This window comes from Neovison vison, chromosome 5 (assembly GCF_020171115.1).
Source record: "Neovison vison isolate M4711 chromosome 5, ASM_NN_V1, whole genome shotgun sequence".
In the NCBI taxonomy this organism is placed as follows: Eukaryota; Metazoa; Chordata; class Mammalia; order Carnivora; family Mustelidae; genus Neogale; species Neogale vison.
In genome coordinates this window covers 30,734,750-30,751,093 of record NC_058095.1, presented here as the reverse complement: position 1 = coordinate 30,751,093, position 16,344 = coordinate 30,734,750, and the positions used below count along the sequence as shown (strand labels likewise).

At 38.7% G+C, this 16,344-nt stretch overlaps 1 protein-coding gene across 9 annotated transcripts in view; it reads right to left on the bottom strand.

The window, feature by feature from the left end:
• Positions 1-16,344, bottom strand: part of RHOT1 (ras homolog family member T1) — a 93,266-nt gene that overhangs the window by 15,096 nt on the left and 61,826 nt on the right. For all 9 annotated transcript variants that reach the window (XM_044248371.1, XM_044248374.1, XM_044248372.1 and 6 more), the window contains 10 exons: positions 12,240-12,338; positions 11,590-11,698; positions 10,701-10,821; positions 8,397-8,481; positions 7,899-8,044; positions 6,827-6,927; positions 4,858-4,988; positions 4,115-4,198; positions 2,432-2,551; positions 314-516 (listed from right to left, as the gene is read on the bottom strand). In XM_044248371.1, coding sequence (XP_044104306.1) covers positions 314-516; positions 2,432-2,551; positions 4,115-4,198; positions 4,858-4,988; positions 6,827-6,927; positions 7,899-8,044; positions 8,397-8,481; positions 10,701-10,821; positions 11,590-11,698; positions 12,240-12,338 — 1,199 coding nt within the window. The remainder of the gene's footprint in view (positions 1-313; positions 517-2,431; positions 2,552-4,114; positions 4,199-4,857; positions 4,989-6,826; positions 6,928-7,898; positions 8,045-8,396; positions 8,482-10,700; positions 10,822-11,589; positions 11,699-12,239; positions 12,339-16,344) is intronic.

Sequence of the window (16,344 nt, the reverse complement as noted above, 5' to 3'; positions counted from 1 at the left end):
TGCAGTAAGACTATTTTTTAAATGCTGGGTCGGGGGTTGTGTTTCATTGTACTATCCTATTAAAATAGTTACTGTTTAAATAGTTACTGCTTAAAAATATACAAATCCTGTCAGGAGCACTGTTTGTGTGATTTTAGTATGGCACCCAAACCAGACTCACGTCTACCCAAAATTTGTTCCTTCTCATTACAAAGTCTCTTTCTGTTGCTGAACAACTTCTATGTAACAAAGGTCCCGCCCTCATGACTAATCATGGCATGCGATGTTATTATGAACCATGCAGCATGAAAATGATGGCAGAGCAAGTACTTACGGGTACATGGCCATTGTTGTCAGTTTAACAAAGATATCTTTACTGGGTGCATCAGCAGTATTGCAAGTGAAGGCTTGTGGTGGAGGCATTTTATGTTTCCTGCAGAAATCAGCAGGTGAAATACTATAGTCTTGTTTAACTTCATGCAGGTCCGACTTTGCAGCTATGATTAAGCAAGGTATTCTGCTGTCCATGAAGTGTTGCTATGGGATAAAAACTAAAATCACAATCTGATGACAAGTTAAAAAATTACTACATTTAATTAAATGTGTACTAAAAATTATCTCTGGCTAGGCAAAGCATAGCTTCAGGGAGAAGTAAACTAAAAGGCAGCGACTGACAGTGGACCAGGCAGTCTCATAAGACCAGGGCCAATTTTCTAATGCTGGTAACTGTACAAATCTGTAACGACTCTTCAGATTCAGTACAATCTGAAAAAAATTGATATTTTTTATTAAAAAGATACCATATTTTGAAACAAAGAGAAATCCACCTAAATTCCTCTATCCTAGAGCACATTATTTTCATTTTAAAAATCTAAAAATTTAAATTTAAATTTAAAACTTCACGATTTTATTTTTTTTTCACTACCTTCATTTTTCACATCATTAGTCCTTAAGCACATACATCTATATACATCTTTTTTTTTTTAAGATTTTATTTATTTATTTGACAAAGAGAGAGATCACAAGTAGGCAGAGAGGCAGGCAGAGAGAGAGGGGGAAGCAGGCTCCCTGCTGAGCAGAGAGCCTTATATGGAGCTCAATCCCAGGACCCTGAGATCACAAGCTGAAGGCAGAGGTTTAACACACTGAGTCACCCAGGCGTCCCTCTGTAAACATTTCTATAGCTGCAGTCATGATAGACATAGTCATTTAAAAATATAATACTGAGAGGGGCGCCTGGGTAGCTCAGTGGGTTAAAGCCTTGCCTTCGGCTCAGGTCATGATTCCAGGGTCCTGGGATTGAGCCCCGCATCGGGCTCTCTGCTCAGCAGGGAGCCTGCTTTCTCCTCTCTCTCTGCCTGCCTCTCTGTCTACTTGTGATCTCTGTCAAATTATTTAAAAATATATATATATATAATACTGAGGGGCGCCTGGGTAGCTCAGTCATTAAGAGTCTGTCTTCAGCTCAGGTCATGAGCCTAGGGTCCGGGGATTGAGCCCCACATCAGGCTCCCTGCTCAGTGGGTAGCCTGCTTCTCCCTCTCTCACTCCGCATTTGTGTTCCTTCTCTTGCTTTGTCTCTCTCTCTCTGTCAAATAAATAAATAAAATCTTACAAATAAATAAATAAATAAAATAAAAATATAACACTGAATCTTCCATGCTTTCAGAATTCAAAAATCATTATTTTTAATGGCCACTTAACATTCCACTGTATCATTCTCTCTTAATTTAGTAAAGCATCGTCCTATTGTTAGGCATCTGGATTATTTCTTGTTTTTTCTTTTAATTAAAAACAATGCTAGAAAAAAAAAAACCAATGCTAGAATAAATTCCTTGGTACATACTCCTATACATCTTGGTTTTTAACCCTATAGCATCTTGGTGAAAATCTCAATCTGAGGACTTTTCAAGCCTCTGGCTTTTCCCCTTGTTCTATTATTATTATTATTATTATTATTGGTGGTGTAACTGGCAATATATAATCCATGTACACTACTTTTTTAAAAAGATATTATTTTTAAGTAATTTCTATACCCAGCGTGGGGCTCAAACTCACAACCCCAAGATGAAGAGTCATGTGCTCCACTGAGCCAGTGTGGCACCTCTCCATGTGGATTCCTAATGGCCAAGAAGACTTTCCAGTAATACAGAGGTTCTTAACTATGGATGCACATCAGAGTCACATGTGGAAAAAAATTGTTATTTGTATGTATGTATGTATCTATTTATTTTTGGAAAAAAATGTTTTTAAAATACAGATGTCTTAGACTTTACCACCTCAGAATGAAATCAAAAACCTTTAAAGATGGGAGACAAATGTATTTTTCAAAAGCTCTGCAAGTGATTTTCTTACATCTCCCTAGTTAGAAAACATAACATTATATAATTCCATTAACTCCATATAAAGTTACAGCCCAAACCAACAGTTACAGACCAAAGGAACAACAAACCTTAAAAATCCTAGCACAGTATTCAAAGGATTTGGGGTTACTGACGTCATATACCAGGCACACAACATCACAAATGATCTCAGCCTCAGTTAGGAATTCTGATTCGGAGATATCATGTAACTTGTAAAAAGAAAAAGATAATAAGAAACATTAATATTGTAATATTGATGTTTCATTAAAGTCACGATGTGTTATTATTGCTTGACTTCCAAATAAAGTACTTCTAAAAGATGTTAAGCATAACTTTTCAGGCTATTTTTAGAGATGGGAAGTGTAGATCAACAAGTAGCTTCTGATTTTGTGGACTGACGGTGATCAAGGTTTTCCAGGAGCAAACATTTTAGTGACTGACCTGCTCTAGGCAGGCTATTTACGCACATTCTCTACATAGGTAAGATAACAGGCTAAACAGATTAAGTCAACTGCCTAAGATAACACATCTAGCAAGTCATCAGACCAAAATTTGAACTCAAATATGATTTCAAGTCTATTTTCTTTCTACCAGACCACCTTTTCTCTTCACCAATTAAAAAAAACAACAACAAAGAAAAAGACTCTTTAAACTAAGGTCATTTTGTTCCACTCCACTGCCTACTCTTTTTTTTTTTCCTGCCTACTCTTTTTTAATGTTTATTATGAAACGTCTATAGAAATGTCACCCCTATGACAATGATCCAGCAAGAGTAAAATTCAGTACTACTGAGTTATTTAAGGCAGCGCACCTATGTCGAGAAGAAGGAAATACAAGGTCAGAAGTGACTTGATATTTTCCAAATAAAATGGATAGTCAGAGGCACGACAGATACCAATTTACAGAGACAGTATAAGAATAAAAACAGGAATATTCACAGCTTTATCTACTGAGTACACAGTTAAGTAGAACTATACTTAACAGGGGAAGAATGGGAAATAAACAAGGTTAAATTAGAAACTGACAAAAAAACATTTATCATAAAGAAGGAAAATTGTATGAAATTCAATGTGATCATCTGTCTGGCAGAACAAACTATTTCCAAAAAGAAAAAGGAAGGAAATGAGCTTTTTCTGGTAGCTATTATTTGTTAGGAGCTCCTCAGATTAGCTAGCTTGATAAGAAAGTCAGTCTCAGAGAGACGAAGCCACCTGCCTGAGGTCACACAGCTAATCAGTGATGGATCAGGGTTCGAATCAAACTGTGACTGGATCCAAGAAGAACACATAATCTCTTTCTACTGTATTTCAGAGTGTCTTTTCAGTCATACACTTCTTTCATCCATTTTTTTAGACTAACACATTTGGTAACTATACTCCTCTCTGCTAAATAGAGGAAACTCGATTCGGAGTATAGATAAACTACCAAGCACCTGCAGTGAGGTTTTCATATTAATTTCCAGTCAACAGTAGAGGAAAAAAAAAATTTTTTTTTAAAAAGTGGAAAAAAAGGAAAGAGAAGTTTTTTTTGTTTGTTTTTACTTTCTACTGTGTATAATACACAATTAAGCAAACAAATAGATTAACTTTCACTTATATCTACACCCATGTGATCATCACACCCATCAGGGGAATTAAAATTAACTCCAATGAATAAACCAGGTGAAAGAAAAAAAATCACACAAGTTCTACAAACAGCCATTATCTTAAATGCAATTATGTTTTCAAAGAGTCCTACAATTAGTAATCTTTATATGCCAGAGAATTTCTTACCAACAAGTATTTCTCTTGTCCATATACATAAACAGTGTTGATCGCATAGTAGGATTTATGATCATCGCGAATCTTCTTCTGCCTCTGAAAACAACCAAAAGTCTCAATATTTACAGTAAGAAATTACAGTACCGAGTCTTCATCAACACCCACTCTGCATGTATGTATGGGTGTGTTATAAAGAAAAGGGCATTATTCCCTACACTATGTATTATTTGTCAGTACAAAGGGGACATTGATTTTGTTTCTTAGTTCTTGAGGTCTAAGACAAAAGATGCATTTGTTCTGCATAAAGTAAAGGAGCAGCTGAAAAGGAAGGAAATTCCATTACTTAATGTGTAGTATAGAGCTACCTACTAGCAATTCTCCTTACACTATGATTTGGTCTGACATGAGAACCCATCTGGAAACACATCCAGAAATAGATACAGGACTCAATCGGAAATATTAACTGTACTCTGCTTCATGCCAAGCACCATGGCAGGTGCTTCCACATATGTATTCATTCAACCCCCGCCTAAATACTGCCGAGGAAAAAAAGGCAAATGACAGCTAACACCAACGAAACGAAGATAAAGGCAGTTCAACAGGATCGTTGTTACCCTCAGATTGCCCTTCACTAATATACACAGGCCGCTGAGCTCTAGCCATCATCTACAAGATTTAGTGGCTATGAAAAACTCATGTACACTTGCGACTATACAAATCTGTTGGATAAAGCTCTATTATCTGAGAATTCTCACCATTAAGTTTCTTCCAAGAAGAGCCTGAAGAACGCCACTCTTCCCACAGTTTTTCATCCCAATTACATTACATCTGAACACATTTCTTTGAGTCTGTTTTTTCTGAAGGTCTATCTTTTTATCTCTTGTTACTAAGAAGAAAGAAAAAACAATCATGTACCATTGAGACTCACTGCACCTCCATTTCACTTTCTGTGAAATAGTATACGGGATTTCTCATTTTTATGAAGTGTATGATGAATAAACAGACACACTCTGCAAGAGCCATGCTGTATGTGAAACCAAGCACTAAATACACGGGAGGGCTTCACTTGGTAGAAAAGATGTATTTCGGAAAGCTGGCTGTAAAGACAACTTCTGGTAACCAAACGACATTTATTCGTCATGAAATAAGTAGCACACTTTCATAAGGAAAATAATATCCTAAAAATTAATGAAAATTACAGTGAACATAGCCAATGTTATGTCCCATCTACTTTCTTCTGTAATAAATAACTGTCACAATAAATTATAAATTAAAAGACGCTATCTCTAATCTGCACACTCTTGAATTTGTAAATGGATAAGGGATATGCACTCTGGGGTTCGCTGGCTTTCAAATGTAAATCTGTAAAAGAGGCAGAACAGAAAACAATGCTCCAATAGCAGAGCAAGGGCACTTCTCTTCCAGAGGTAAAGAGACCTCCTTAAGCTGTACCCCAAAACTCACCAGAGGCACTATTTATGGTAGCCAAAAACTGAAAATGATAAAAAACATACAACAATCATGGGACAGTTAAATAAGTTACATAACATCCTTATGATGACACACTACTGAACATTAAAGATACATAAAACTATACTTACTGACAGAGCAAGATGGCCACAATATTTTGTGAGAGTGAAAGAACGTCATGCTAGCTAGGAATTCGTTTCTTGTTCTTTGGTGCTGAATTAAATACTACCTAATGGGTTAACTACTTTAAAGGATACTTGCTCTGTCGGTGATTGTCTTTGGGGTGCCTGGGTGACTCAGTGGGTTAAGCATCTGCCTTCAGCTCAGGTCATGGTCCCAGGGTCCTGGGATCGACCCCTGCATCAGGCTCCCTGCTCAGTGGGGAGTCTGCTTCTCCCTCTCCCTCTGCCTGCCACCCTGCTCATGCTCTCTCTCTCTTAAATAAATAAAATCTTAAAAAGAAAAAAAAAAAATGATTGTCTTCTTATGCTAGGACCTCCTGTAAGATACGGCATTTCCCCCTACCAACTGGGATATAAGAAAATCTTGAAACAATCCATCCCCTAATTTGTTATTTCCATACCTGTGGGTATTCTTTAAGTGGAGCACACTGCCTAGCAAGAATTATAAAGTCTGGGAAAGATTTCCTAAGGTAGAAAATGGTTACAAAACCAAGAGATACACAATTAGTTCAGTATTGGGATTATGTGTTAATAGGTATTGTTTTTAATGTCTAAAGAAAATGAAAAGACAAGATAAACTGACACATTAAAATACATTTAATGCCCATAGCCCTCCCTGATGTTCATCAGTGGAGTGTCCTCAGGGGTAAGCTAGAAGTAAAATCTCTTCTCTTTCTTTTATTTATTTTTAAAGTATTTTTTTAAAAATATTTTATTTATTTATATGAGAGAGAAAGAGTAAGAGAGGGGTGAGGGACAGAAGAGGAAGCAGAACCACTGCTGAGCAGCGAGCCTAACCTGGGGTTCGATCCCAGGACTCTGGGATCATGACCTGAGCTGAAGACAGAAGTTTTAACCCACTGACCCAGCCAGGTGCCCATACTCTTTCTTTCTTGATTAAGAGTAAAATCAAGCCTCTGAACTCAAAAGAAATGACTAAATGACTGAGAGAACAGAGGACAATCATGGAAGACTAATGAAGAGGAGTTTATTTTCACCCTTTTCACACAAGAAACCTGGAATATTTTAAAAATGTTTCTTAGCATGAATTGCGTACTATCCCGATACTTACCTGTAATGGCGGAAGCCTGAGACTCTTGCTCCGTCAATATAGAATAGCCTAGATAGCCCAAATACTCCAGGCATCGCTGGACGTCTAAGTAGGTCGTGAGCCTAAGAAAGGGAGGAGGTGGACATGTGAAAAGTTCCTAAAGACCATTTATAGGGGAAAAAAAAAAATCCCAAAAGCTCAAATAATCTTACCACCAGACCCAGATAATTTGTCAGACTTCTTTTAACTTCCCATGTGCCCAACCATGGGTTTCCCTACACCACCATTTTTCAGGAAGAGAAGAGAGGGAGGGGATACAATACCAGCAGGGGCAGAGTGGGATTCCTATACCTACACAGAGATGAGCAGTGAGATGCTGGTAAAATCTACAGTAAGAATATTTTATACTGGCCACTTCCCATGAGACACAGCGTACCGCAAATACTGGCGGGTTGCAGACCTGATAATTAAATCTGAAAGGTTTGCAAAAGGCGCAAAAATAACTGAAAGGCACCTGAAATTAGTTAAGCCTTCTTGTGACGTGAAAAAGGAACAGTCCCTGGTGTTGGGAAAGTTAGTCTCACCAAGGCTTAAGTAGTGATATCATCATGGGCGACCAGAGGATGTCCTTCGTGCCCTGGATACAATGCCAACTACGCTGTGAGTAGACCGTAGAGGAACCTCCACTAAGAAGTGCAGTAAAAACAAACAACAACCAAAAAAACCCTCAAGTGTTCAGCATCAAGTAAAACATGCTCTCCCCATATTCAGGAAGTGTAAGAACTGTGTAATAGTAATGAGGTTCCCAACTCCTTCAATCAAAAAAGCATTAAAATCTAGTTCAGTTTTGATGAGAGACTTATTACTGTTTCCCTGTACATCATCCAAAAGCAAACACAAGCTTCCTGATACATTGACAGAACATCTAAAGTTCATCGTAGACACAGCAGCAGCAGCACTATAAATCCTGCCCACAGGCAGTTATGACTGAAGCATTCGGTAAGACCTGACCAACTTACAGAATGATGAATGTGACACATCGTAATTTTAAACTGGTTGTAACTAAAGGAAAACAGGTGAGCTCTGTACTCACGTCCACTGGGAAAGAAATCCCTGGTAAGTTATCCAGCCTCTTTCATTTGTACAAACTGTGTTATTCACATCTGGCCCCCACGGTATGTAAGGGAAAACTTTAAACAAATCTTTAAGCTCATCAGGTGACAAAGCACAGTCTCTATCCTGAGAATACACAAAGAAGTATACAAAATGTTTAGATATCTAAGAGAATAATTCCCACACACAGAGCCCCCAGCCTAGTAAAGCTACGCTTCTAAAAATAAATGAAATTTTACATTTTCTGAAGAAAATTCCTCTCACATATTAAGAAAACCTATATAAGAATCCATCAGAAACTAGATTTTTTCATCTTGAGAAAATAATAAAATAAATAGAACTTTTGCTAGTCTAGCTTAAGAAGTTTGAGCAATTTTTGTCTATGTGACATGAGCATCTCCTAGCTAAGGGAACAGAGTCAAATCATTTACCAAAAAAGTATTATTACAATCATGTCAAACTGTGGCTAAAAGCTTACCAAATCGTGCTTGTCAAAGGTGCTCTGCAGAAACAAATATGCATGATGATTTAATTCAGTAGTGCAATCAGGAGGTATTTTTAGCCTATTGACAAAAGAAAGTTTAAGAGCAAAATAAATCATTAACCAAGTATTAAAATTTAATTTAAGAAACAAATATAAAACTGCAACAAGTCTATTTTGGTGGGATGATAGCATCTGTAAAATACCTTTGCTGAAGCCATTTAGACCTTCCCAGGGAAAGTCAATGGGGCAGAATGGCCATCCTCACAAGAGTGGCAGTAACACTCATTCTGACCTGACATATGAAGTTTTCTTAAATTTCTGAAGGGCAGGTTGAAATAAAAATTTTACAAGTAACACCAATTACCCTGTAATGGGTTTGTTCTTCTTGTAAACAAATTGTAAGTCATAACTATGGCTTATGTCAACATTATAATGAGCTGAAAATGATGGAAAGAGGTTATTTCTGCCTGATTTGTCCTTTGACCCATCCTAAGTTCAGTTCAATCAAAGGTACTGAGCTAGGGCACAAAGCTAGTGTCCCTAGTACACAAAAATAAGACAGGCCCCCTACCTCTAGGGAACCACATTTAAGTAGGAGACGGACCACAGATAATCCTACTACTGCAACAGAATGAGGCAAGTGGTGGATATGGGTAACAAGGACGCTACGGGGGCCCACACGGAAAGGGCCATCTCTGGCATGTGGGTGGGAAGGTGTCAGAGACACTATCACCTGACTTGCAGACTTGAAGGATAAAAGGCAATAAATAGGTTGGGAGAGAGAGTGAGGGAAAAGGTGAGAATCCCTGGGCAAAGGCCTGGAGTCCAAAACAACAGATGATTGGTAGACGGTAAGCAGTTTAGTAGTAGTATTTACTTCTAGAATGAAGGCAGGAAGTGAAGCATGAGCAGAGCAGATCATGAATGACCTTGTGTAACATGTTAAGAAGCCTGAGCTTTATCCTGGCTCTATGGGAAGTGACATGGGCAAATCTGTATTTACACAGCTACTAATCTAGTAGCAGTATGAAGGACAGAAGGAGACAGTTTAATAAGAAGGCGAGAGAGATTCAAGTGGTAGCTCTACAAGGCTATTCTATAGAAAACGAAAGGCAGACAGGATAAAGAAACCGAGAATTGTTAGTGTGAGCCACAAAGCCCTAAGCAAGTTTTCTTACTGGAGTATTCTTACTACTGTCTTACTTAAGAAAGTAATAAGCAACTTCCTATAGAATTTACCTATCCTTATTAATGGCACAGAAAAGAAAACCTGACAAAGGTCCTGGGACAAATTCATTCATTCAATACATCTTTTTTACTCCAAACTTTGGGAAATTCCTTGAGCCAAGATTTAGTAACCAACAAGAGAAGTTTCAACTTAGACCTGATTCATGGACCAGAAAGAACTCTGCTTTCTCCATGATGATGATAAATGAAAAAACAAGAGTCTTTCTGAACCCTTACCTAGACAGCTAGGGGTGCTATGCTAAAAGAAAAAGGGACAATATGAAGACAATGTGCTAAGGGAAAGTAGAGAAGAAGGACTGAAGACCCAAAAGGCCAGATATGGGGATGTCACTTTCCTGAAAAGCCTCCCTCCCGAGGGTACGGGACAAGCAATACATGGCAAAGCAGTCTCCTGTTTCAGATGACACCGGGTCCGTTTTAAACAAACACAACTGACACACAGCATTCTCAGAGGAAAATAACCACAAACAGAACCACAAAACTCCTTAACAGGCTATTTAGGAAATATTAACTTCCTTCATCCAGAGCTAAGAAAAGGCTGTAAGAATTAAAGAGGAAAAGGACTAAGGGAAAGAAGTGAACCAATATACTCTTGACGTCTTGACTCCAAATGCAAGTCTGTCCAGCATCTGTCATCTCCTTCCTCAGTAAGATGAGTAAAAAAAGATACTCTTATTCCCCATGAGAAGAGGAGGAAAAATTTATGCCATGCTATAAATCAAGGGCTCTCAACTGGGGATGATTTCATTCCTGAAGGAACATTTGGCAATTTCTAGAGACATTGGACATGTTCAGTTGTCAGAGCTGGGGGAGGAGGTGTTACTGGCAACTAAGGACGTGCTAAGCATCCTGTAAGAAACAGGGCAGACTCTACATCAAAGAACTGTCTGGTCCAAAACGTCAATAGTGCCAAGGTTGACAAATCCTGCTATAAACCTCTCTATAAGTCTAAATTAGTTCTGAGTAGCTCAAGCCTACCTAAACTGTGCACTAAATAAAATTTAAAAATACTTGGCAGGCAAACTCAATTAGAAAGCCAAAGGTACATACAAGGGGAATAAATACTCGGGTGTCAAATCCAGATCATCGTCATAACCAAATCGCCGAAGCACAGTCCAAGTAGTTTCGTGTCTCCCTCTCTGGATAAAAAGTGTATGTAAAAAAAGAAAACCTGAAATAAAATAAATCAGTAAGTACAGGAGATGTGAATAAGGGTACAAAGTCACAAGGGAGAAAAGCGTGTAACATGTAATGGCAAGAGCTAGAATCATGAACATAGGCATACAGCTTTGCACACCAAAAGGTCAAATCAAAGCAGAGTTCGTAAATCTGTCAATAAAACAGAGCTGACTTCAGAATCCTTTCCCATATACACCAAGTCAGCAAGAGAGAGCAATGGATAAAAGGGCCAAAAATGCATCCCAAGGAATACACTGACATTCCCAAAGTTACATGATAAAAATAAATGAAGTTGTTTTAAAGATTTTTTAACTCGTTTCTATAATGGAAAACAGTGGTTTTCAATTTCATCTCTTATTTCACTATGGCTCTACAATATGTTCTACAAGGAACATTCTGTACTTGGTAAATGTGACTGGTAGACAAAATGTCTGCCTTGAAAATAATTTATGCTTAAAGGATGCTTTTACCTAGTAAGAATTTTAAGATAAATGTGTCCCAGAAATCTCAGCCCCTCAGATGGACCTCTGCATTCCCTAAGATCTGAGCAATTTCCCCACCTCTAATTTATGCTGACAGTAAGGATAATTATCTCCATCAATGGCTTATCTCTTCTAACTCTTAATAACCAAGTTAGATCTTAAGCCTATCCGTAAATACTAATATTTCCTCTTAAAGTATACATAATGCTAAGACCTTTACCTTATGCCAAAGTTTGAAAACATCAAGTTTAAAAGGTGGGAAAACACCATCCACTCACCTTTCAATGTCAATCCACTGTCAGCCACACCATCACTTATGTGTTTTCGGACTACATTCTTGACATCTTCCAGAGCTTGGGGTGCTAACGGAGTATTGAAACAAATTCTCTAGTAAAAAACGTAAAAATAAATTTAAAAACAAAACAGCATTAGAACCACACATAATATAAAACATTATTCTACAAAACAACATTAAACATTAAATCCGTTGTAATAACAACAACAAACCAAATTCTAAATTAGAATAGGATCATCTCTGCTTTGCGTTATTTAAAACATGTCATATGTAGAAGGAAAGAAACTTTCCCTACTCTCTCCATAGCATTTCTAAAACACAGAGCTCTTTGTGTACCCATGTTATACAAAACCAAGAATGAAAAGATAAATCAGAGTTCCAACTTCAAGTTATCGTTAACGCATCCACTGTATCCCATGAAATGACACACGGTCAAAGAGTCTCCTCAATTCCTGTGCGTAAGAGAGTTTTATACCCCAGGTGAAGACTTAACTAGCTTGATGGGAAAGACAGTTTTACATGAATGAAACATGCTTATCAACAGAACATTGTTTATGCTAATAATATTGTTAGAGCTTTTCTCAACAAGAAACCCCCCAAGTATAGAAATGGCTGAAGAAGAGGGAGGGCTACCTGGAAGAAGTTGAGTTCAGCATCATTGAGAGTGCCATCATTATCCTGATCAGATATTTTAAATATGCGGGTGAGGGCTTTTATACAGGCTGGTTTCATCTATACATCATTGAGAAAAGAAACAATTATGTTAATCAAGGTAGTTGGGAATTCAAAATATAACTTTCGTAAGTAATGTTAAGAATAATTCTGAGGGGCGCCTGGGTGGCTCAGTGGATTAAGACTCTGCCTTCGGCTCAGGTCATGATCTCAGGGTCCTGGGACTGAGCCCCGCAAAGGGCTCTCTGCTCAATGGGGAGCCTGCTTCTCCCTCACCGGTCCCCTGCTTGTTCTCTTTCTCTGTCAAATAAATAAATAAAATCTCTTTTTTTTTTTTTTTCTTAAAAAAAGAAGAAAGAGTATTAAATGAAACATAAGCTAGAAAGTCTACAATCATGGGTGATTTTTTACTTAAAGAATGGTAAGATATGACTTCTATAAATGTGATCCTAATATTAGATATTCGCAATTAATAAAAATGATATCCTGGGGCGCTGGGTGGCTCAGAGGGTTAGGCCTCTGCCTTTAGTTTAGGTCATGATCTCAGGGTCCTGGGATCAAGCCCTGCATCGGGCTCTCTGCTCAGCAGGGAGCCTGCTTCCTCCTCTCTCTCTGCCTGCCTCTCTGCCTACTTGTGACCTCTCTCTCTCTGTCAAATAAATAATTAAAATCTTTAGAAAAAAAAAAGGTAATTTGAAGAAAAATGAAATGATGCAATTTTCATTAAAGTTTGAAATGCATCAGAAGCTAAAGTGGTCTAGGACGCCTGGGTAGCTCAGTCAATTAAGTGCCTGCCTTCGGCTCAGGTCATGATCCCAGCATCCTGGGATCCAGTCCTTCACTACACTCCTTGCTGAGCAGGGAGCCTGCTCCTCCTTCTGCCTGCTGCTCCCCCTGCTTGTGCTCTTTCTCTGACAAGTAAATAAAATCTAACAAAAAAAAAAAAAAAGAAAAAGAAAAAGAATCTAAAGTGGTCTAAGCTATTGGCTCAAAAATGTATTTAAATAGTAACTACTTTAAAATATAACACCAAAATCTGACTATGTTTAAAATGTATTAAGAATTCTATCTCAGGGTGCCTGGGTGGCTCAGTGGGTTAAGCCGCTGCCTTTGGCTCGGATCATGATCCTAATATCCTAGGATCTAGTCCCACATCGGGCTCCTTGCTCAGCAGGAAGCCTGCTTCTCTCTCTGCCTCTTCCTGCCACTCTGCCTGCTTGTGGGTGTGCTCTCTCTCTGACAAATAAATAAATAAAATCTTCAAAAAAAATTATATCTCAACAAGGCTGTAAAAAATTTAACAGTAATAAAAAATTCATTTTGCATATGAGTAGCTGAGACCCTCACATAATAAACATTATCATACAAGTCACATCTTTTTCATTATTAGGTAAGCAGAGGACTCCATGGGCCATACAGAGCCCATCATCACTGGAATTAATTTTGAATTAATCATCAGCCTTTAATCTTAAATATTATTATTTTTTAATGATTCCACTTCAAATCTGTGTTAAAAGATTTTTCTGTTTATATTTATTTATTTTTGAGAGAGAGAGAGCATGTACACATGTGTGAGCCCACGACCTGGGGTTGAGGGGCAGAGGGAGAGAGAGAATCTTTTTTTTTTTTTTTAAAGATTCCACTTATTTATTTGACAGACAAGAGATCACAAGTAGGCAGAGAGGCAGGCAGAGAGAGAGGAAGGGAAGCAGGCTCCCCACTGAGCAGGAAGCCCAATGCGGGGCTCGATCCCAGGACCCTGGGACCATGACCCGAGCCAAAGACAGAGGCTTAACCCACTGAGCCACCCAGGGGCCCCGAGAGAGAGAATCTTAAGGAGGCTCTGTGCTGAGCTCCGAGCTGGGCCAGGACTAGATCTCACAACCCAGAGCTGAAATAAAGAGTAGGAGGCTCACCCTACTGAGCCACCCACCTGCCCCTGTGCTAAAAGTTTATTGTTGGGACACCTGGCTGGCTCAGCTGGAGGAGGGTGCAGCTCTTGATCTCAGGGTCATGACTTCCAGCCCCATGCTGGGTATAGAGTTTACTTAGGACAAAAAAAAAAAGAGTTCATTATTGTTGTCTACAAAAATGGTTCTGGTGTAAGCTTAGACACAAAGTTTATACTTGTCTAAGACAAGGTTTAGTCTCTAAAAGTTACACATTTTACCTCAGGCAGGTCCCCCTAAGAAACAAGTAACAGATGGTGGCAAAAGTTTTAGTCTCTGGGTCTAGGGAATAAGCAGGGCGGATAAGCAGATTAGGAGAACTAATAATAGGCCTAGGAAAAAAGTAGCAATTAAAGCACTGAGAACAAACCAATAGAGGGGATTTAATTTACCTAGGCCAAGGCCTCAGGTAAATCTGCATAGTATGAGACTTTCCCAAATTACCTTGAGCATAAGATAATGTACCTGGCTGAATCAGAATGGAATTGGTATTTTTAACAAGTGTGCTTAGTAAGTATTATGAGGCAAATTAGGGAAATACTGGACTAAGAGTAAACTAGGAAGCACTCCAATTATGGAACAGTAAACCAGGATTAAGGAAAAGTAAATCAGGGTCAGATTAAAGGATAACTCAGATTAATTACTTATACCAGGGTCAGCACTTTTTCTGTGAAGAGCTGCACAGCAAGTACTTTAGGCTTTGGGGGCCAATAGGTAAAATCAAGAATATCATGTAGGTATTTATTTATTATTATTTTTTAAAGATTTTATTTATTTATTTGACAGAGAGGCAGGCAGAGAGAGAGGAAGGGAAGCCGGCTCCCTGCTGAGCAGAGAACTGGGGCTCAATCCCAGGACCCCGGGACCATGACCCGAGCCAAAGGCAGAGGTCTCAACCCACTGAGCCACCCAGACGCCCCTCATGTAGGTATTTATATATTATATAGCAAAAGAGAATCAAATTTCCATCAAGTTTTTATTGACAGAATTCAAAACGTAACAATAATGGAGTATATATTTGCTATACAGGTCTACTACTAAGAAAAACAGAATTCTTTTTGGAGGAATAACATTTTGTTTAATTAGGGTTCAGTTAGTGTTCTCCATCATGAAGACTGAAGATGTTCGTCTGTTAATGCTGATCTGCAATGAGATTTCACATATTTCACCTTTGAAAATCATTTTGTAGATCCATATGTCCAATACTGACACATATCCATAAACAGAGCATTTTAATGGAGCACATTAACTGCTTTGAAGGCACTTACAAAATTAGATTCTTTTCTTGATATTTTCCTGTTAGCACGTCACTACACTACAGACTAATCAGTTCCGATTGAAGGTTGGGTGGAAGCTCAAGTGCACAGTCAAATGGGTTACAAACATGGAAATCTCCTTCGCATTTGCATCAAGGTTCCCCCAAAAAAACAATTCGAGGGGCGCCTGGGTGGCTCAGTGGGTTGAAGCCTCTGCCTTCGGCTCAGGTCATGATCCCAGGGTCCTGGGATCGAGCCCCACATTGGGATTTCTGCTCTGCAGGGAGCCTGCTTCCCCCTCTCTCTGTCTGCTTCTCTGCCTACTTGTGATCCCTCTCTCTGTTGAATAAATAAAATCTTTAAAAAACAACAACAAAAAACGATGCGAGAACTGGAGTTTGAGCTCGGAAAATCTGTCTGCTTTGCCATCCATTTCTTTTGTTCTGGCATGTAGGTAATGCACAGATGATAAAACATTAAGATGCTCAGGTGCCGTTGCCCAGGGTACTCATGCCGTCAAGTCATAATGGTGTCGGCGTGCTCAGTGGTGCACATACAGCAGGGGAGGGGAGCACACCACATGAGGGCTCTGCAGCAGCTACTCGTGCCTTTCCAGCACAAAAGCAGTCACAGACAAACAGAAAAGGACAAGTATGACCATGTTACAAGAAAATGTTATTCATGAACGATGAAATTGGAAAGTCATCGAATTTTATTTCATCGAATATAACAAAATATTATTTCTTCAGATTTTTTTTCCCAAGCAGTGAAAAATGTGTAGTAAATAAATTCTTAGTTCACAGGCTGTACAAAAACAGGTGGCAGGCCAATTTGGTCCATAAGCCAAAGCCTGGCAGCCAC